At 38.5% G+C, this 22,974-nt stretch overlaps 2 protein-coding genes across 3 annotated transcripts in view; one reads left to right on the forward strand and one right to left on the reverse strand.

Moving 5' to 3' along the window:
* The window catches only part of TSPAN14 (tetraspanin 14), a 34,851-nt gene extending 13,698 nt beyond the window's left edge, over positions 1-21,153 (forward strand). For both annotated transcript variants that reach the window (XM_053984111.1, XM_053984110.1), the window contains exons 2-9: positions 1,267-1,364; positions 8,079-8,129; positions 12,553-12,699; positions 13,404-13,574; positions 14,128-14,253; positions 15,458-15,502; positions 16,039-16,158; positions 17,545-21,153. In XM_053984111.1, the coding sequence (XP_053840086.1) occupies positions 1,284-1,364; positions 8,079-8,129; positions 12,553-12,699; positions 13,404-13,574; positions 14,128-14,253; positions 15,458-15,502; positions 16,039-16,158; positions 17,545-17,616 (813 nt within the window). In that variant the 5' untranslated portion in view covers positions 1,267-1,283 and the 3' untranslated portion in view covers positions 17,617-21,153. The remainder of the gene's footprint in view (positions 1-1,266; positions 1,365-8,078; positions 8,130-12,552; positions 12,700-13,403; positions 13,575-14,127; positions 14,254-15,457; positions 15,503-16,038; positions 16,159-17,544) is intronic.
* Positions 21,154-22,772: 1,619 nt separating this feature from the next.
* Positions 22,773-22,974, reverse strand: part of LOC128810920 (rap1 GTPase-GDP dissociation stimulator 1-like) — a 29,869-nt gene continuing 29,667 nt past the window's right edge. Inside the window, 1 exon segment of the mRNA XM_053984088.1 lies at positions 22,773-22,946. Coding sequence (XP_053840063.1) covers positions 22,813-22,946 — 134 coding nt within the window. The 3' untranslated portion in view covers positions 22,773-22,812.

Raw genomic sequence — 22,974 nt, forward strand, 5'->3', positions numbered from 1 at the left:
CCTTATCTCTCGTGTGTGTGTGTGTGTGTGAGGAAGCAAACGAAATCCACAGAGCAGGTGGGTTTTAAACGGTGGGACTTTGGCTCTTGAGAATAAAACCTCTTGCAATAGATGATCTTGTAAAGGAACACGCAAATATGGAAGAGTTGGTACAACTACCTTTTGTGTTTAGCAATCCAGAGACACTGAGAGATTCCAGGTAACCATTTTGGTATCCCGCTAGCTGGATTGCTGGATGTACAATCCACAGGGTTTGTGGATAAGCCCAAGCAGCCATTTCCAGAAGTAAAACAGTTTTGAAAGAGTGAGAAGGCAGATGAGTGTCAACTTGCTGATGTAGATCTTCCTAGGCTAGCTGTGTAGTGAGTTTCCTTTGTGGGTGTGCCTGCCCTGTTATTACATTAGGGTGCTTAAAGATAAGATTATTAAGCAACAGATAGTTGTTATGTGTATTTTGGATAATTCGTGCTTATGAGAAATAGATGTATGAAATATGTTATGTTGGTAAGAAATATTCTTACAAGGTTTCTTTAGCACTCAAACCGGAGTCGGGAAGATTGCTTCACGGTATTTTGAAACCACAGCTGGCAGCAGAGAGAAAAGGACCTAATTTGCAAGGGAATGAATGTGGCTCTCAGAGATTGATCCTTCTCCAAGGTGATCTGAGGAATACCCAAGCAATGAATACTCGATAAATATCTAAGATTGGGATAGCCAGAGCTATCAGGAAGATGCATCTCAATGCCGAGTTCCAGTAACTCCCTGATCGACATACATCCCTTCCTGGACACGGTTTTGTTCAGCTCGAGGCAGAGAAAAGAAACTACGTGAATATATGTGAACCTGTGAAAAGAAGACAAGAAACCCTGCCTCAGGCAAAATAGACAGTATTAAGAACTGCTCGGACAGAGCAGTCTGTGTGAACATAGGAGACCCTCTGCTGTAGAGGTCGGACCTGTGTCTCACCCAGCGCCGATCCTGGGCTTGGCACTGACCTTTTGATTGTGGCTGTCTTGGACCGAATCTCGGTCGCGAAATAAAAATCTATTTTATTAATTATTAAATTCGTCTTGATCATTTTTACCTATAACATACTGAAGGGAAGCGTAGGGTGAGTGGAAACTTGAGCTGACTTCGAAAATGCCTTTGGCTGGCATATGGTACTGATTACTGTCCTCTCTTTCTCAACAGATCAAGAGGGGCTTGGGAAGAACCTTTATTCATGAAATCTTTACCTAATCCCATCATTCTTTCTCTTCTGTGCAGACGCTGTGCCATAGAAGATGCACTATTACCGATATTCTAATGCAGAAGTCAGCTGTTGGTACAAATACTTGCTCTTCAGCTACAACATTGTCTTTTGGGTGAGTATGAAATGTAGATGCTGAAATAGTTTAGGCACAGCTAAGTTTTATTAACTTCATTACTCTGTTCAAGAGAACAAACTGCAATAGTTGCATGAAAGCAGGAAACTGATGTATAGTATGCCCCAGGTGTTTTGTAATTGAAGAATCTTATCCCTTATGAGAAATTAATTATTATTGAAAGTGTGAGAACTCTGTCCATATTATCCATGTTAAGTTGCTTCCCTGTTAAAAGAATCCTTTTGTAATGTTTCCTTTCAGATCATCTTTAATCTTTGTTGGGTGGTGTAGCTGTAAATATACTATGCAGAAGAGTAAAAAGGAGCTTCTTCAGAGAGTGTCAACAGCTGGCAACACATGTTGTGCTCCGTGGGCAGCTGAATTGTCTGATACAGTCTTGAAATACTTAGCTATGGACTAACCTGCCTATAATGTTTGGAATTGTGAGTGTGAAACGGTGCAACAATAGATGAGTGGTTTCAGATGTGTATGATGGTTAATGAAGCACCTGCCAAGGTTGGTGCCTAGTGTTCCACTAGAAAGAGTGAAGATGTCTGTGAGAGGAAGGTGAGGAAGCAATTCAGACAAACTCAATAATTCCTTTTGGAACTTTGAGGTCAAATGTTTACAAGTTTGCACTTGAACTCCTAGGAGCTGCAGTCATGGAAAGGCAGGAGTAGTCCTGGAAAAGTGCAGATACAGTGACTTGTCCAGTGCTAGCAGTAAAGTTGCTGAAAGCCACAGAAGTTTTTGTTACTGTCACCACCTTTTGTTTACTAGTGCAGTGCTCTAACATGATACTGTAGCATTAAGCCACAGGGGAGTTATACTTGCGTGGATACCAGGGCAGAAAAGATTTGTAGAAACTTTTGTTCCATTGGGGGTAATTTGCTACAATATTACATAGTGCAAGTGTTTGTTCGGCATGATGTTTTCCGTGTCACAATTGAGGATGCTTTCACCAGGTCAAAAGTTGTGCTTACAAGCCACCAGCTCTGCAGTTCCTTTTCTTCTGTATTGTACAATTCCCTTGTACCTGTGGTGGAGTGAGAAGTGATGAAGTGAGAAGTGATGCTTGCCAAACTGTTCTGGCTTTCAGAGAAATCACTTCATAATTATGCACATGTACTTCAGAAGTTCATGATGGGATATGTGAGAAATCAACACTCTTGTTCATGAACATATTAGGATTCTTCTAGACCTCTGCTTTTTTTCTAGTGTCTTATGAAGTGGGGTCTATGACTGTTTGACAACCTTTTAAAAACTGATTTTTTTTTGTCTTCACTGTAAGGGGAAGAAGACTAAAGAATTTGCCTCTGTTTTTTCACAGCAATAAATTTTGTATCTTTTCTTCTCTGCAGTCATTACATTTTTTCACTTTTAAGAAGCTGTGTTCTCTTGAGATGAATGATGAAGATCTAAAGATTTTTCTGTTCTTTAAAGAAAAATTTTTAAAGAGATACCAAAACATTGAGGAGAATTGATAATACAGCCTGTGTTTCAGCAGATCTGTTGGCTGGAGGAGTTAGCTTTCTGAACAGGTACTTGTAGTCCTGGTAGCTTCCTCAACAAAACGGTCTGATGCTTCTGTTGACCTTATCAGGCTGACCTAGTAATTGATGTGGGACTACAGCTCTTTTGATAAGATTTTTGGCACCTTTACTTGTAGAACAAGCTATGTAAATGTTGAAGGTAGACACCCCTATAGGCAATCCATGAATCATTTAGCTGACACAAGGATTCAGGAGCCTCTGAAATCCTGCTGGCTGGGATGACTACAAATTCACCATTTGTGAAACTGAGTGAATTTTATGTGTGCCTTAAAAGAGCTGAAGGACTTCAAAAGCAAAAGGAGAAATGTAACCATAACTCACAAGGAGATTTGAAGGAGGGGAATGTTGGTTTTGATTCACTTTCCTTGGGTTGCAGGACAGGTGCTTCTGGGAACTTATTTGTGAGCATTTGTTAGTCAGCCTGGCTGCTCTAGAGGTGGATGAGGGGTGGATTTAGCTAGATGTAAAGGGCCTTTTGCCCATATAAGCTATTAGAGCTCTCCTGTGTTTATGCACAGTTAATGCACAAACCAGGTAATAGTAAATAGTTGCATGAAAATAGTTGTATTTGTTCTTCTGTCATACTTATTAAAGTTAAATGTTGACTTTCCCATTGTAGCTCAAAAGATATCGTTGACTGTTTAAACTTTAAAGCATGTGGTGATGTAGTAATTCCCAGAATTTTTAAACTTTTCACTGAGTGGTTACTGCAATTTGTGTCATGCTTCAAATACAGTTCACATAGATTGGGATTAAACAAAATATTGAACTCAAAGAGGGCAAATATGACTAATTATGGCAAACTCAGTGTTTTCACCCTTTAGAAATCTGTAAATCTTCATTCTTTGGAAGTCTCTTTTTTTCAGGTGGGTCACTTGGGAATGCAAAGTTCTGGCTTTTAGTTGTGCACTGCTGTTGTAATACCACTTCTCTGTTCTTTTAAGAAAGGGAATGGAGGCCATAGGAAGGCTCTGCCTAGGTATGATTTTAATGTGCGATTGCTTTGTTTCCATCTTGCTTTTAAAGCATGCTCACAAGACTTAGCTTGTCCAAGTACACTCTTGTTAATGAGTGGTGATAAGGCAGTACTGCAGCCATTAAGATAGCCCTGCAGAGAGCAAGATAAGAAGGCTGGACCTTTTTGTCTTTGAAAGCGCTTTTTTTTTTTTTTTTTTTTTTTGTCAAATCGCTTCACTTGTCATGGTGCAATTTAAAGACTGCAACAAAGCCAAGTGAAGAGCTTGGTTTTGGCACCTTTCTGTTCTGAGTCATTCTGCAATTGAGTGAGCTCTTCTCTGGTGCTTGCTGCTTTGCCTCCAAACAGTTGGAAGGGTGTTCTTTGGGGTAGGCTGAGAATTGCACCTCAGCTGGGCCATGGCTGTTTCAGTGAAGTGAAGGACTGCATGTGCGCTCTGCCAAAGCCTTTTGTGTTGCATATGAGCTCACTGTCTCCTACATGAATTGAGAGGACAGGGTAAAATAGCTTTTAGCTGCTGTGATCTGGGTTTATCTTCTAAAGGTCTGTAGTTGTGCGTGACTCTTAAGTGTTATTGGAGACAAAACCAGAACTTTTCACTCCTCTTGTAGGAGATTTGGAATTTTGCCCTGCACATGGTGATGAAGGTCAAAAATTCTCTTCAGTTCTGGAAAAAATTCTGAGTTCGTCTCTTTGAAAAATAAGAGAAGACCCAGGTTAGCATAAGATTTTCTTGGCTCCTGCTATGTATGCTGTTTTCCAGGAACTTCTGAAACAGCACTGCTGTGCCAGGAAGAGGAGAGAATGTACCACCAGGTGGTTTCCTGACACTGAGAGGAAGAGTCTCTGAAGAGACAAGGATAGGAAGGAAGGGCTGCAGGCTGCTGATTACTCTAGCATGGGTGGAACTGCAGTAAAAATAGGATTATCCAGGGAGTGGGAAATGTATTCTCTGTAAGAATATTACAAAAACTGCATGCAATTCCTATTGCTGCTGATCAGAGCTAGGGGCAGAGTGACCCACAATCAGTTTGTGTTGCAAGAGTTGTATTGCAAGAGCTGCCTACATCTGAGAAACAAATGAGCCCTGTTTTCTCAGTTGGTAGTGTGATTCTGACAGCAGAGTCATAGGAATTGTAGAATTCAAAGTGTGCTTGGGAATGGATAAGTGGTCATTTGGAGCAGTGTCACTGAATTGGCATCAGTATTGTACATCTGAGCAGAGCCTACAGTTTGATGCAATATGTTTAAAAAGTGGATTTATCAGTTCCAAAGCAAGAAATAAGCAAATGCTGGTAAATAGTGTTTCACTTGCCTGTTCAAAGGGGCACAATTGACCTGCTTTGTGTATGTTTCCATCCAACCTTTCATGTAGTATGCATCTTCAAGGACTCTGCAGCACAGTAGTGAATTGGAAAATCCAGTTTGTTCTTGTTTACATGTCATTCAGATTCTGGTGAAAGGCAAATTTCAAAATGCTGTGCTTTTTTGAAATAGCTGACTAGCCTTCTCTCACCCTGGGAGCACTTTTGGTTGTCCTTGCTTCTTCTCAGCTGCCTGTTGTCCCATTCAGCCATTTAGTTCAGTGAGCTGAAGAAGGTTCAAACTTGGCCTTCAGTTTAGGCAGATCAGTTCCCTGGTCTGCCTCGGAGCCCTCGCTTGGATGCCTCTGTGTAAGTGTGTTAGGGAAGGTATTTTCCTGGGGCTGATTCTCTTGTAGAGCTCTGGGCATGCTCTATCACACCCAACTCCTGAGCTAGTTTGATCACCGTGGTGTGTTTGTACAATGGTTTTCAGTGAGATACTTTAAAGTATCTTGCACGTAGTCTTTGAAGCAAAAGGATTTAATTTCATTTTTCATTTCACTACTATTTTACGTTGCTGCAAATTGGTTGTTTTGGTAATTGCACCTGCCAATGGTAGTGGCTGATGCTTTGTTTCTTTTGCAAGTACCTCATACTTTACTGGATTTTTGCTAAAGAATTTTTAATGTATCTGGTTTGGTTGCTTTTAGTGAAAATATTGACTTACTTGTCTTAGCTGAATTAAGTTATAGATTTATCCACATTGTTTTAATGAGACTAAGTTTATTTTTCTTCTGATGAACTCTGTTTTACTGGTAGCTGGTTTGCACAGATGCATATGGAAATTTGCAAAAGTAGTATATTTTCTTGAAACTGAATGTTTTATAAAAACATGAGAGCAAAGTTAATGTTCAAAGGTGAGAATAATACATGCTAGTGAAAAATCTACTTAATCAAAAATCCGTTGCAATTTAATTAAGAAGCTAATTATAATGGAAGGCAGACAGTCTGAAGAGGTCACTCTATTTACAAATTCCATAGCATGGTTTTAGTATTCTAGTACCATTAATTTGTATACAGAGAGTGGAATATGTCTTCCCAATTATTTTTTTCTGCCTTGTTTTATGTAGAAAAAATTCCAAATATCCAGCTCTCTGTGTAATTTACCTTGATTACTGCAAATTATACCAACTGTCTTCATTTGTCTGCCAGCATTGCTGGAGCATTTGGAGTGAAAAGAATGAAGGATTCATCAATTACATGCACTGTGCAATTTAATGACATACAAGTTTGATTACTGACTATTTTCCCTGCTTTTTTTGATCTGAAGATCACTGAGTTGAGATCAAGGGTTAATCTGGGTCAATGTTCCGTTTATATTGGTGTGGTTTTTAATAGTATTTTTCAAGTTATGTTTTGATCCAAATGATCACTTTAGATGTTCTTAGCTGATTCAGAGTCCAAGGTGAGTAGTCATTGTGCTGTTGCTTCTGGCAATTTATTTTGTACAGCTTTGTCTAGCTCCATGTGTCAATGGTGGTTTTGGTTGCTTAATCTTTAAGACCCAGAATATGACATATAATAATTCCTGCCTAGACAGAAGTGTGAAACATTATTTGACTAATTTTTACAGAATAACATGGATGGTGCTCGCAGCCCTTTTTGGCTTTGCTCTCCCCCACTCTCCCCAGTAAACCCAGAACAATTTCACTTGCCCTAAGGGTTCTTAGGGCAAGCAGCCCATGGGCCCAGCAGTATTTTACACTCACACATCTGTTTTCTTGTGTGACTATAAGAGGGTTCCATTCTTGCTTCTTACCTGTGCTGTAGAAACTTGCCTGTGATGCCCATTTAGTTCGTGGGAGATGCTGCATTTACTATAGAAAAGGATTCTTTTTTCAAAGTGTTTTTTCAGTTTTTGGGATTTACTCTTCAGTGTGTGTAAAGCTTGGCACTGGGGAGGCAACTTCAGTCCTTTCTACAGGATAATTGAATCATTTAGGCTGGAAAAGATTTCTTAAGGTGGAATTTAGCTGTTGACCAAACTGCCAGGTAGTCTATGTTCCTAAGTGCCATGTCTATACATCCCTTAAACATGTCTAGGAATGGTGACTAAGCCACTTGCTCCAGTGCTTTATAACTCTTTCAGGAAATAAGTATTTCCTAATATACAGTTTAAACTTCCCCTGGTGCAGGTTGAGGCAATTTCCTTTTGTGCTGTTACTTGTTATATGGGAGAAAGGACTGATATCCACCTTACTACAACCTCCATCCAGGTAGTCATAGAGAGCCATAAGTCCCCTTACAGGGTTAAATTTTTTAAAGTAGTGAGGAAGAGCTGCCCTTGGGTTATGGAGAGGTCATTTTAGTTTGATTATTGAAATTAGATGTTAAGAACAAGTTGCCTGAGCACTGAAGAAAGGGAATAAGATATTAGAGCAAGGAACTCTTGCTTCATTTGAGTGACTGTAATTCAGAAATATTTATTATCCAAACGTATGAATTAGTGGAGGCTTTGTTGTAAGTTAGATTTGGTGCTTATGGAAAGTAGGCAGACACTTTATAGCAAGTCACTGGGACAAGGATAACTCCCACTTGCATGCTGCTCTGTGGGGTTGTCTGTTAAGTACCACATACTTCTTGAGTAATCATGAAGAATCAAATTAAAATACTTTTTAAAAAGTAATTTATAAAATGCATAAATGTGGAATAAATGCCCTTCAAATAATTTTTGTAGGAGATTGACTCATGGGGAGTAAAGTCCCATTACTGTTGTCTCAAATTACAGGCAATATTTGTTTTATTTGAGCACTAGTGCTACTAGCCAAGTTTGAGAATATGGTTGATTAGTACATCTAATTAATTTTTTTTTTAATTTTAGCTAGCTGGAGTGGCCTTCCTTGCAGCTGGTCTGTGGGCATGGAGTGAAAAGGTAAGGATAGAAATAACTGGTCTTACTTCAGTGGCTGCCCCCTCCTGCTCCAGTAAAACTACTTCCTCAGGAAGCAGCAAAAGTTAAATGTAGCATCTGAGCTGAGGAGCATATTCAAATAATCTAAACTGAGTTTAGTTGGAATTTGCTGCTTGTCCCTGATCAGGAGTTAAACTGTGACCCTTGATAATCAGAGTTTTTTTATGAGCTTGTAAGAGCAGGATGCTGGGCAGAATTTAGCCTTTATCAACAGGTTCTCTTTCAAAAGCATGTTTTCTAAAATCTGTTTTTCTCTACTCTCCTCCTTTTATTATAAACAAATATTTGCACAGGGTATGAGCTGTCTTTATATTTAAAAAAGCACCACTAAATCTAAATGTGCATCTTTGAAAAACTTCAGAAAGATGCTCCCAGTCTGTTGGCCCTCTGTCCACTCTATTCCCCATGGAGTGCTTAAGTGATTGTGTTTCCACATAGAGGAAAAAAACTGGGGAACATGATGTAGCTGAATAACTTCTTATTTTTAGCAAAGGTTTCTAGTAGCTAAGAAACTTCCTCAGCTGAAGGAAGTTATATGCATATGTAGTCAGAGTTCTCCTGTTAAAAGAGAAGAGAATGATACAGGTATGGAAATGAATGGTTCCCCCCACTGAAAAGGGAGTGTAAAAGTGTGGGTTTAATGAATTCAAGCAGTAAGAGAAAGTGCCCATTAGCACATTCACTGATCTGCATCTCAGTCAGGAGTGGAGGGCAGGTGCCCTCGCTGTTCAGTTGTACTACGAGCTAGTAAGACTTCAATTGCCATCATGTTCACTTGTCCTTGAAGTGGTTAAGTACAGCAGCTATCCACAAGCAGAGAGGTTCTGAGATTCCTCTTCTTTTTGGAAGTGAGTTTTATGGTGATTTTAATTCTGAGGTATTGATTCTCCTCCTCCCTGCTCCCCATCTGCTTGCACACATCCTCATAACTAGATTGGTGCTGTCATTGCTGTATGACAACCTACCTCAACACACAAATGCATTTGCCTCCTATGTTGTTACAAAAGAATTTTCTTTCCAACCCTTTAAGGAGGATGTTAAACTTGCCTTGAATTTGTATTCTCTTATGTTCATTCTTCTGTTTTGTATACAAGCACATAGGATCTGTGTGCTTGGTGACTAGTATCTCCATTTGCCAAACTGGCTTTATGGTACACTGAAGTTATTAAAAGGCAAAGGCAGACTCTTTCTGTCTTTATTTTTTTAACTTTGCCTGAGCTCTTTCTGCTCTGTGCTATCTTGCAAAGAAATGCTTCAAAGCCTTTCCTGTGCCTTTGAACTTCTGAATGGTTTGTGAAATCTGTTCATTATTTTTATGTCAGTTCTGTGCTATGTTTTCAGTCTTTGAGTAATGCCATTCTTCAGCCAATAGTGCCTGGATTTTACAGATAAACATCTGTGTGAACAATAGATGGGAAGTAAGAGAAAAACTTTGCAGAAACTGAGCTGCAGTGGTGAACCCAAAGATAAACTACAGGTGGTGGAAGAGTTCTGAACATCCTGTCTCTTACCACAACATGAAGTACATTAGATCCATTTCATTTCTCTGCTTTTCTCTTTTCTTTGTGCATGAGGACCACAGATTAATTAATCAGCAGTCTTTTTCTCTGGCTATAAATCCTGTGCTTCTCTTTTGGCTGATAATATATTGAAATGAGACTGCTGGTTTGTGAGAAGTGTTGAAAATACTACCTGGAAAAATGTTACCATCGTTACTCCTGTTATTTGATTAAGCTCCAGCTTCTCTAACTGCTGTATCTAGTTGGCCTATTTATGATTTTGTAACTGGCTTTAGTTATTCTGAACAGTCACATAAAAGTTAACTTGCATAAAATTTGAAGAAAAGGAAGATGTTAACAAAGGAAGATCTTTATGAGAGGAAGATCTGGAAAACTAGAGGCTGATCAGCCTAACTTCATTCCAGCAAGTTCATGGCTAATAACAAATGGAAAGAATACAGTCAGTTTTCAAATCAAGACTGTTGCTTAGAGGAACTTCAAGAGCATGGAGAAATAAGTCACTGTTCCGTGTGACTGAAAGAAAGGCTTAAAGTGTGAGTTTTGTTACAGCATGTCTGACACTGAGTATCAGGCTGCACTCCTGTGTACCTGAGGAACCCTGTTGTAAAGGGCAGCCTGTTTGTACCTGTTGCAGATGGCACAGGTGGGAGTGTCTTTAGCAAAATGGGTATGGTGGGATGAGAGTTTTCTGAATTAATTCCATTATTTCCTTCAGGATTTTAAACTTAACATCATTTCTTAGGCAAAATCCCCATAACTTTCTTTTTAAAAGAGCATGTTGTGAACATTGTGTGAATGTGAAGAAAGTGTTGTGGACCAGTGACATCTGAGGTTGAATAATAAAGCCCCGTTCCTGCCTACTTCTACTTGTAACATGCTTTAACAGAGCAAATTGTCTTCCAAAAAATGTTGCTTGAGCAGTTGAGATCATCTGAAAACAAAAAGCTTAAGTTTGGGTGTGGGAAGGAGATGGCTGGCAATAGTTATGACCAGCATTCTGGTCACACAGTGCTTGGTTTCACAGCATGTTGAGTCTACAAAGATGCTGCATCAGCCCATCTGATCCTGACAGAAGTTTCTTGACTGTGGGGTCTGAGCCAAGGTTTGATTAGGTGAGCCTCCCATAATTAACCAGGTAGACCAAGTTTGTTAGCTGTGAGCTGTAACAGTTTTTAAGAATGAAAATGTGTGACTGGTAAAACATTATGAACAAACTAGGACCATTTTCTAATAGCCTGTTTCAGCTGTTAGTCACCAGCTGTTGCAAGGCAATTCTGAGTGCTACAGTTTAATTATTTTTTTTTCCTTTTCACCCCACCAGCCAGTTTTGATAAAAACAACTCTGTCTTGCTGTTGCCAAATTAACAGCTCTGACAGAAGCTGTTATGGAGCATGCTATGAAAGAAGATGGAGTCTTGTGGAACACTGCAGTACTATTAATCAATGTCTTCAGCTGATGGAGTTTCTCCAAGGGCACATTTGCTTCTAATGCTGTAGATTTTATTTTTGTTAAGTAAGCAGTTGAATAAGAAGTGATAGGGATTTTCCCAAGGTGTTATCTTAGGTGTATATACTTTGTACTTTACTCCTAGAGCAGGTACCTGGTAATTCACATTTTATTGAAAGAATTGGGCAGCTTATTGCAAGTCTCTCTGATATTTTTTTCTTACTCTAAACATGGTTAGCTTGCGAATATACTTTATAAAGAAAAAAAATAGTGAACACATGATGATGGGATATTATGTTGATTTATGTTATTTATTTGTTTCAAAAGTGAAAATATCCCCTTATTAAAATCTTCTGTGTATTGTTGATGGTTGTATGATGAATGCTCAGACTACTGCAAGGCTGCTTGTGTGTCCCTACATATCATCCTCGTGAAGAGTTTGTTTGTCCCTTCTGTCATCTTTGTGCATTTTCCATCTTGTTCTTGCACATCACATGAGAATCCTGTTATGTGTGTTTAATGGAATTTTAATGGTAGCTGGTGTTGTAACTTTTTAAAACCTAATCTAGGAAGTATAAGGAAGGTTTTCACTGTATTAGCATTGCATTCACATAGATATAGCAATCTAAGCACACAGGCTTCATAGCAAAGATTATTGTCAAGATAAGTGGTTTCTGGATAGTTAAGAAAAAAGAAAATATTGCTTCTGTGTTAGGCAAATTGCAAATATAGAGAATAGTTAACTGCTTTTGGTATAAGAATTTTTATTGGGGTGAAAAGGGAGTGTTTAGACTATACTTATATATATATGAAACCGTTTGGAGGAACACTACTAAGACTCTTGAGCACTAGAAGGGTTGTAACTAAAAAGAGGAAAAATATGCTTCCCTTGAAAACAAAAAAAAAATTGTTTCCCTCTTTAAAATGTCATCCATAAGGTGCTTTATCCTTAGAATGTTTTTCCCTTTCTCCCACTTAAACACTAGGATTGGAAAAGTTTTCTTAATTTATTTTTTAGACCATGATATTGGAGTGCTTTTCAGATCGATACATTTCAAGTTAATCTAAAACATTCTTTTACCTTGAAACTAAATGAACATTCAGTGATAGAATTGAGGTTTTGGCACCATCTTGTGGAATTCTGTTTGGCAAATAGACGTAGGAGGATGTAGTCTGAGAAACTGACTTATTAAAAGAATTGCTAACTGTAACTTTAATACTTCCTCTGCTGGGATGAAGAAAACTGGTATTGTCAATGACCATTTTACAGCAAGACTTTTTTTTGTTGGTGTCACTGTTGGCAAGTTCAAGGGTTTGCAGCCAGTTCATTTGGAATCATGTGGAAATCACCCAGAAGGAGTGCTGAGTGAATAGCATGCTTACAGTGGTCATATTCTATTCTGGCTTTTTCTTTCAGGGTGTATTGTCTGATCTGACAAAGGTGACTGGTCTTCACGGTCTGGACCCAGTGGTGCTTGTCTTAGTGGTGGGAATAGTGATGTTTACTTTGGGATTTGCTGGTTGTGTGGGAGCACTGAGAGAAAACATCTGCCTGCTGAAGTTTGTAAGTAACATCATTGTGTGAGGGGATTATTATGTGTGTGAATGCTGCAAATGATGAACTGGGAGCTGTTTTCCTCTTTGTGGAACGTGCTCTTCCTTGCCTTTTAAAATTTGTTCTGCTCTGCGATGATGTTACAGTAGGTATATCAGAATCTAACAGTGTGATGTTATGGAACATACTTAGTCAGTTAGGAATCACTGAGAGACTATAATAGAGTGGAACAAAATCCCTTAAAAACTTTAAAGTTTCTTGTACATGTTGTACTTTGTACATCTTGTACTTTGGGACTTCAGTGACTGATGTAAAATTTCTTAAATAGTTCTTTTTATACAGACACTTCTTCTTTGCTTTAGATGTGAAAACAGTTAATCTGGATAAAAAAGTCTAAAAAAATAATTATAAAATTAGAACCAATCCAAGAGGTAATAAAGACTTCTTTAGCCCTGTGTTTCACAGATTCTCATTTATTGTTTTTACTGCTGTAAATAATGACTTTGTCAGATGCTCTTTTTACTGTCAAGTTCAGGTGACAAAAACAAAAGGGTAACTCTGCCTCTTGGGGCTTCTTTACCTTATATTCTCACTGTGCTCAGTGTCTGTACTGAATCAAAATTTGAACCCAATTCTGTGTCTGTTTCTGGTAGTACAGGGATGCATTCAAAATGAATTCATATTTTCTAATTTAGGACTTTTGCTTTTTACAGTTCTGTGGAACAATTGTGTTTATATTCCTGCTGGAGCTGGCTGTAGCAGTTATGGCTTTCCTGTTCCAGGACTGGGTGAGGGACAGGGTAAAAGAATTCTTTGAGAATAACATTAAATCCTACAGAGATGACATTGACCTCCAGAACATCATTGATTCACTACAGAGAATTGTAAGTTCATATCCTGTCACTTCTTTGATACCTTCTAGGAGAATATAGATGTTAAAGTTTTCATTTTTTTATAGAATTATAATAATTTGTAGGTGATAGTACTGTGTTACAGATGTGCTGGTTTTCTTCCTTCTCTATTGAAAGCAGTAGGGATAGAAGATACCCTGATACTCAGGCTTATTGTGATTTCTATTGTGGAAGCTCTCTCAGGCACGCATCTGCCTTTGACCTTTCTCATTTGCTCCCCTTTCCCTTGCTCCCTAAGAAAAAGCTTTCTCTTAAAAAAAAATTTGCAATGGAACAGATTGTATGACAATTACATCCAAAATGATAATTTTTATGATTTTGCTTGACATGCTGACACCTGTTTCCAGTATTCCAGATGTATTGCTTTGATTTCATGTCTATTAGGTTTTTTTACTCTGCTGCTGTCATTGATTCTGCACAGACTTAGGGATGGTGAAGATTTGTAAGCAAACACTTACTGTTTGGAGGTATTTTAGAGAAAATTTACCCACTGAACAAACTTCTGGAATGTGTTTATCTGCTGCAGAACCATTGCTGTGGTGCCCAAGGTCCAGAAGACTGGGACTTCAATATATACTTTGACTGCAAGAGTGAAAGCAAAAGTCGTGAGAAGTGCGGAGTTCCTTTTTCCTGTTGTATACCTGATCCTGCTGTAAGTTGCTTCCTGGCTTTGTTTTTGCCCTGAGATTGTAAAGTTATGACAGGAAGTTCTTCCTGAATAAGGTGTTGAAGGGCTCTGAGGGTGTCCTAAGAGACCAAAAATTACTCTTGTGCAGACAAACTTTTTTGTGTTTCTGTTGCATTCTTTTTAGAGTCCAAATGTGGCAGCCTGTTAACTGAAAATGTGTTGTCACCAGGAATTCAAACCATTTTAGTATGGTTTGGATCTGAAGCACTTGTGGCTGGCTTTTTTTTTTATTCCCAGTGTGTTGTTCCCTTGGATCTCTGGCCTTTCCTGGCTTTTAGGGAGCTGAGAGCTCTAAGAGTATGCTTGCCCCAGTTGAAATTAATGTTTCACCACCCCTCTGCCAGATAGGCAGGAGTAACTCCATTTGCTGCTTGTTTGTCAGTAATTAGTGAAGTATTCATGTATGAAGCTAAAAGCTTCTGAGTCATCCTTGCTTTTGGCAGGGTTTAGGTGCTTATTGGTTAACTTGTTTTACTAAACTTTGTGAAACATTTGAGCCTTACAGCAGATGCCAAAATGTGGAGGTAGGGGCTAACTTATGGTGCTTTATGGTACTGCTGGGAATACTTACAGCTTAAAATCCATCCAGTAATCCTTGTGCTGAGAGAGCCATTGGTAAGTTATATTTAATACCTGGTAGGCTTCTGGTTGTATTGGAAATCAGCCAAGAAAGGCCTTTGTCAGGGACATATTCCGTGTTAAGATTCCCCAGTAATTATTTTCTAGCTTAGTTTGGAGCAGTACTGTTCAAATGCACATTTTTCTGTTGTTGGTGCTATATTTAAGGAGGCAAAAGGATGCTTAAATCTCATGTGAGATTCTATTATTAATATTTCAATAAAACTAAGTATAAATTTTGTAAATGCAGGTGTCTCACCCGTGTGCTGGCAGTGCAGTTTTCATGTTAAAAAGTTGCTAGTTCAATGCCAAGTGATAGAAGCAGCTGAAATTTCTGGTGCAGGATATCATAATCTATAGTACACACTTTTGCTTTGTCATTAATTTTCTTGTGTTCTGATAGAGCTTTGCTTGTTTTTACTAAAAATACTTTAAAAAATGGTTGACTCTGACAATTGACCTGTTTATGGCTATAAAAGATAGAAAAACTTGCTGTGAACAGAAGTGAGTACAAGTCAATTGATTTGTTTATTTAAAATCTCTTTTGCAGCAAAAAGTTGTGAATACACAGTGTGGCTATGATATCAGAAAGAAGGTAAGGTGCTGTCTGTCATGTTCTGTGCCTGCACAGACAAAACTAAAAGTGGTGGGATTGCTGATAGATGTGTCAGCTCAAAATTCTAGCAACTAATAACTGTGCTACATCATAATACAGGTGTAGAGCAAAGTAGACATTGTCCTTTGTTTAAAGTAACATTCTACTGTGGGAGGGCAGAGAAAACAAGTGGGAATAGGTAAGGGGAAAGGTGGGTTTCAAAAAGGGGTAGGACTTGGATTTCAAGTGTGCATTTCAGTTACCAGTTGTAATAGTCTAAATCTGCTGATCTATTGTTTGCTGATTTGACCGTCTATTTGCTAATTCTACAGTGCTTCTAATAAACAGGATTTTCAGAAAGATACAGATATCAGTGTCTGACATTCCTTGATTCAGATGTGTTTTTTGAAGTGTGGTTAAAACTTAACTGCAAAAGTAACAAAACTTTTTGACAAAGCTTAGCTGGATCATGTGATAGATCTTACAGCAAACTTGAGCAGAAAAATAATATTCTTATTCTTCCTTTCTACATTCAGAGCAAAAGTCAATGGGATGATCAGATTTTTGTCAAAGGATGTATTCATGCGCTTGAAGCTTGGTTACCCCGAAATATCTACATTGTTGCAGGTGTCTTCATAGCTATCTCACTGCTCCAGGTTAGTTATGTTATGATTCTTGGAAAAAGTCATGTTTGCAAATAAAGACCTGCTGGGTTACCTCAGCCAGCTGTAGGTAACCTACAGTGGCTAACCTGAAGTGATTGTAGCATGCTGCTCAAAATGGTTGGGAATGTAAGAGCAGGGAAGTAGGTGAACAGGTTGCAAATGTGATGTTAGCAGAACCAGATGGAAGATAGTGACTTCTATCACCTCATCAGTGCTTGGTACATCAGGAGAGAGCTGAAATTCTCAGTAAAGCATGCTAGATCGCTGCTTTCAAGGTGGATCCTGCTTTCATTGTGGCAGTTGTTTGCACTGCATTAATTTCTGTGCTAGGAAATTCCTTCACTTCAATGAGAAACAATAAACTCTAAGTTCTGCTACAGGAAGTATTTTCCATGTAATTGACAATACTTGAATATAGAGTGCTAGCAAAAGACCTTCCTGGAACCCTGGTAATACTGCCCTCCGTAGCTTAGGGTTTGATCTGTTTTTTTCACCATCTGGTGATAATGTTTTTATTAAGAAGGAATTAAGAAGGGATTAAGAAATGCTATGCTAAGAACAGCACCTCTTGCTAGGAAGATGGTCAAGACACAAAGTTTAATCTTTTGGCGGTGTGTTGATTGACAATAACTTGACTTATGTTGTTCTCTATTTGTGTCCCAAGGCTTCCTGAAACCACTTTCAGTTATTTGTATTTTCCAATTGGGTCATTCTTGTGCATTAAGCTATTTCATTCTGGGACTGAGAATTAGACATAACCTGACTGCATTTAAATGAAATCTTTTAGCTTTCCAAAACTTCACCCCAGTTTTATATTATTGCTAAGAATGTTTTAGAAAATTTGCTGAGTTAAAAGTTTATCCTCAGTTCGTAAAGGAAGGTTTCCCTGAGAACTGACATGAATGTTAAAATTTCCAAATTTAAAATGTCTCTGAATGATCTGGGACTACTTTAACTGTTGTCTGTGACAAGAATTTCATTTTAGCACATTCTGTCTGTATTTAAAAAAGTTGATCTGAAAACTGACTGGGTTGTTATTTAAAGTTGTGCAATGAATACAAATGTGTGCTTTGTAGCTTTAGCAGTAGGTAAGCATGGGTGTTTATGACACTCAAATTTGGTTAAGTGGATTTGTTCTAGCTCTAAGCATCTGAAAACATATTATTTTGAAGGCTGCTGAAGTTTTACATGAAGCATTTTTTTCATGAGTTTTATTACCTGCAGGATTTTGTTGCCTTTATTACTTTTAGTAATAGCTATACTTTGATGGATTATCTTGGCTATGAAATGATATCTGAACCTGCCAACAAGCATCTTGCAGACTGGTACGTTACAAGTGTTTTATCTCACAAAATGGTATATTTTTTATCTTTTTAGATTTTTGGGATTTTCCTAGCCAGAACACTGATTTCTGATATTGAAGCTGTAAAGGCAAGTAATGCCTTCTGAATATGAAAGCAGACCCATGTTGCAAGAGAGTGTATGTTAAGATTATTGATTGGACACCAAGGCAGAAGAAATGCACGGACCATGAAATACTCCCATTGTTAAAAGCCTTATGTGGATTTTTTTCCCTGCTCATGGTTTTTGTTAAAAGCTGTTACAAAAAAAAAAAAAAACACCAAACACATGCTGTCTACCTTTTTTCTGGCAAGATAACTCGGTGCACTGGCGTTGATCTCTGAGGAAGAAATGGAATTTCCCAAGATATTGGCAGAACAGATTTTAAAGTCTGTAGCGGGGAGCCATGAAACTGCTGAACCCTTTCCTTGAAGGACTGCTAAGAAGATTGTTCTGTCTTCACTCCTGTCTCCTGTCTTAAATTGTAATCTTTTCAAATGTCTCATGCTGATTTCTTCAGAATCTTGCAATCATATTAATCTCTCCAGTAGACTTATCCAGTCGTTTTTGGCAACATATCCAGCAACCATAATTGGAAACTGGGGGGAAAAAAATCACAAAATGTCTAGATCTTGAATTGATTTTAGGTTGTGCAAACCCCACACAATTTTGAAAAATGCAAGCCAGTTCCCAGCATGGGAAAAATCTGATGATCTGTAGCATTAAGTCTTACAAATTTCTGTTTCAGGCAAGAGGGTGTAAAGCCCTGATGCTGTTCCCTGAGAAAAATGTAAATATTCTTTATTTATAGAAGAAAAACCTCTTTAAAAATGCTTATCCTTCCAATGATCAGTAATATCTTTAAAAAGTGCTGTCTGCATACACTCGAGAATGCAGCTTGTTTCAGTAGGTAGCAAGCATGCTGTGCTAGCTGTTGATGGCTTTTGTTATTCCTCTAGTTTCTCTCACAACTGCTATGTTGATCTTCACAAGTCTTAACTGCCACTGCCAGGACTGATGAAAGACTTACAAATTCAGTGTTAATCCTTACTGAAATACGTTTTTAAATAAGGAAGTACATATTTAGCAAAATATTAAAGTTGTTGAATTTTAAAGTCTTGTGTAAAGCTGTCAAGCCATCAGTTTTGCCTGGTTCATGGTTCCAGTGTGAATCAAAATACAGTGAAGCAGAATGATTTCTTCAGTCATCTTCTACATGAAGCTGAACTAGTCCTTCTTATTTTTATTTTAATCAAGAGAAAAAGTGAACTCTTCTTCCAGCCCTCCCTTTGTGGGGGCTTAGTAGATGGATCTGTAGCTCAGTAGGAGGTGCAGTCTCTTCTGGAAGACTTTGGTGTTGTATCCTTAGCTGTAAGGTAACAGTATCTGACTGAAAAGTTTTTGGAAGTAGCTCTGGCTGTAGGTTTTACTGTGGGCCATATAACTAACATCATTTACTGCTTCCAGTGACACCAGGTTTTTCAGGGAGAGCAGGTTCATTTACAGTGCCTAACATAGTGTACATTTTAGAAAAGTATCTATTTTTATAATGATATTTTACTATATGTAGTGTGCCTGAAGGGTTTAATACTTGTATTTCTAAAGTATATGGCTTTCTTTGGAAGCCAAACTTTTAAATATATTATGTCCTTTTTTTCTATTATGCATGTATTAACAAACATTTCACTGGGAAAAGTTGATCAACAGTAAGAATCTTTGTGTCTGGTGGATTGTCCAGACATCCTTCTAGCTTGTAATCTGTGAAGCACTTCAGACAGTGCTCATGTGTACTTCAGCTTTCATAGTTCTTTTTCTGGCCAGTGATAGAGACACAACAGGAAAAGGAAGCTTGTCTAAGGATGGCTGATTTCCTTACAGTAGCAGAGAATAGTCTGCTATTAACTCATCTGAAAATCTGAAAGTAAAATGGCTAGAAGTACACTGTGACTTTTAAAATTTGGTATACAACAAGAAAACAATAGCAGTAGATCACTGAGGGGAGAGCAAGAGGCATTTCTTCTGTAAAGCCATGAATTTGATGTCTGTATTACCTATTTGTTGAATCTGATCCAGGAGCAGCCAGAAATGTGTGATTATACTACGACTTGGCAAGCAGCAGAGCAGTGGCCATCAAACTTTGCTTTAAATTCTGGTGCTTGAAACTTTGCAACAACTCATCAGCCGACTTACTTGGTTAAGGTTATGTGTGATAATCTGATATATGTAAAATAGGAGAAGGATGATTCCTATTTGGAACTTTTTAGTCATAAAACATTGCATTGAAAACACCAGCTAGGGAGTACATTTCCCTTTGCCAGTTTTTGACACAGCCAGCTCCTAATGCTAGGAAGGAATTCCAGTGATTTGGTGGAAATCATTCTGGTGTCAAAGATGGCTGTGGAGTTCATGCACTGAAATTAGCTGCTGACAAGAGCCAGCATTACAGATTAGGATTCCAGGGTCTGCAAATCTTGCCAAGTTACCTGAAGACTAATTAATACTTGGTTTTTTTTTTTTGAAGTACTGTTTGTATGCTAACCAGAATTTAACTGAAATACAGTCTTTCCACAGTTTGTTCTTATGGCTTTGGCCATATTAACACCAGCTTTTGTATCAGTGTTTGTTATTTGGAACTGAATTTGAGAGAAGTTCATCTTGAGGACCTTTAAATTCATGGAGTGACTTGTCTTTTTTGCCACTGTGGATAAACTTCTCTGTGCTTATTCAGTATAATTTCTAAAATCCTGGGACTCTAGGTTGTTTTGCCCCTGTATGTTCTGAAGTATGCCCTATGTGGCTAGTGTAATTTCAGACTTCTAATGGGAAGACTTTCTACTTAGTTTTATTTAGCACCTTCTCTGTGGACCTGCAGTGATATCATGGCTAAAGATTTAGGTTATGGTCTAAAACAAGTCAGCAAAAGCAGCTGGGTGTGAGCCTGCCTGTGAAGCCTCAAAGGAAAAGTAATTCAGTGATCTCACAGAGGGGTTTGATACATTGTTGATGCTGAGATTTCAGCGGTTGCATTTGGAACAAGTTCACAAACACTACCAAGGTTTTTCATGAAGATGTCAAAAGAGGTCAGACTTGAAGAACTGGACTGAGAGAAGCAAACTTCAGTGTGATCACTTTTATTTCTCAGAAATGAGCACAACTTATTTCCGTTAAGCAATGTATGTCTGTGTCAGTCTGACAGTGCAACTGCCTCTGTTTTTATTGCTATAACTGATTTGGACACAGTTTCCCTGTGCATGAAGAACAGGATGAATATAAGCACTGAAGAGTGCAGTGACCAAAGGACCTTGGGTTGCCTTGTGAAAACCTGAATGTTTCTTCCCAAGAGCTCTTTAGCTTTGGTGAGCTCATGCAGTGCCATGTGGACAGACTTGTGTTTCCAGTCCATGGAGCTCAATGTGGCCATTGATTTGTGTGTAGAATTGCCTTGGGTTTTGTATCCCCGTTCCATCCTTCCCTCTTTCTTCCCCTTACTACCTGTGCATTGTCATGCAGCTTGAACATTGTTCAGCCACTGGAAGGGGAGCTCCTCTCCTCTTCTGAGATGGCTTTTCTGAGTGACTTTCAATATATTTTTTTTCTCAAGCCTTAAATTTGATTAAATAAAATTCAGTATTTTCTACTCCTGGAGTTTGATTCCTGAGATGTGTTGCTTCCAGTCACTAATATTTCACTCTCAAAGGTTTAGACTGGCTACTGAGATTGGGGGTGCTTGTTTTTGTATTTTGCTGAAACTAATTCTTGATATTTTTTCTTTTCTGTTTGGGTTGTTGAATAATAGATAAGACTGATGCTTTTCTCTGCATTTTTAATGGAAAGCCATGAGCAAGACAAGAGCTGCAGAATGGTGTAAAGTAACTATTAAATCTCTGGACATCAAAAGAAGTTAAAAGTGCTGTTTTTCTTTTCTCCTGCAATGTTGTCAAAACTTGTTTGTGTGTTGCTCAACAAGTGTCACTTCTCTGGGGTAGTTTTATGAAATTCCCTTTCTCAAGGCTACTCCTGAGAGTGATATTTGGTGATGAGTGTCAGGGGCTAAGTAGTGTTACTGGGTTTTGCAAGTGGGAAGGCTTTTGCAGGAACAAAGTTGTCATGTTTGTTTGCAGACATAAGCCAGTTGTTCTCAATTTGAGAACATGAAGCCTTGTTGACTTCTAAATACAGTCTGCTTTATAATAGGTTTCTGAAGATCACTGCTTGTTTATTTTTTTTCCCAATAGCTTTTCTGCTGGCTAAAAAAAAAAATAATTGCTTCCAAGCTTTTCAGTCTCTACCACTTCGTTGTTTTGAATTTGATCTTCTAGGTCTGGACAACATGACTCTTGAAGCAGTTGAAGCTATGTTGCAAAATTTCCCATAGAACAAGTTGTGGAATAGAATCTGTTACCTTCTCATCTGTTACAGTCTCATCCTTTAAATACAAAAGGATTCCACAAAAATGTTCAGAGACATCTGTTTTACTACATTTTTTTCCCATTATCTAAAGTTAAACCCACGTTCTCTTACGGGTGATAATGGAATGCTGGCTGCCTCCACATCCTCACCCCTACCCACTTGTAATTTCTGACTGGCTTTATTTCTGTGTCTTGTCCAAGCACTGCATTACTGACTGTAGTTTATTGTAAGTTTTGCTTCTGCAGAATCTCATTCCAGTAGGTGCAACTCTGAAATCAGGACAAGACTGTAGCCTCAAGTGTTTAGGAATATGACTTGTGACAGGAGCAGGTACAGTTTCAGAGATGGGCTTTAAAATTGGAGATTGAAGGGGGAGTTAGCTTAAAGATAGTTTTGGTTTTGACATGTTCACCTAACAGTGTCATTCACAATGTGCCAGTGAGCCCTTTGCATTGTTTAAGCTACAGCTTTAATCTAACTTGTGTTTCAGGTTGCACGATAAAAGCTTAAGACTTCTACATAATTATTTAAAAGTCCAGTTGATACAAGAAAAATTGCAAGTGTGTATCCTAATCTCACAAAACCAAGCCCCTGAAAAATGTATAATGAGTGGTAATTGCCTGTTGTTTCTCCTGTGATGTTTCTTAACACCATTTGCTTGACAGGACTTTTTCCTGCTGTGTGTTAGTGGCTTGGTGAGGAGCAGCAGTGGTGCAAGTATCAGGCCAAAGAGATGTGCTAATGAGGAGTTTTTTATACACAGCTTTTGAAGCAGGAGCTGCACCTGGGCCTCAGCAGTGGTGGTTGTGCAGCAGCATGACAAATGCAAGGGTTGCAAAGCTGGTGGTGTCTGCCTCAGCAGCAGTGCTGACTTGCTGTGGGGGAGAAGGGAGGTTAGTGGGGTGTCTCTCCTCTCAAAACCTGTAATGTTGTGATGGCTTCCTTGACCACGTCTGCATTGCTGTGGCTGCAGAGTTGCTCAAGGGTGTCTTTGATCTTGTCCTCTTCTATTTCTTGTCTCAGGTCACCTGAATGGGAGGTGAAATGATGACTTTT

The sequence above is a fragment of the Vidua macroura genome, chromosome 8 (assembly GCF_024509145.1).
Source record: "Vidua macroura isolate BioBank_ID:100142 chromosome 8, ASM2450914v1, whole genome shotgun sequence".
NCBI lineage: Eukaryota > Metazoa > Chordata > Aves > Passeriformes > Viduidae > Vidua > Vidua macroura.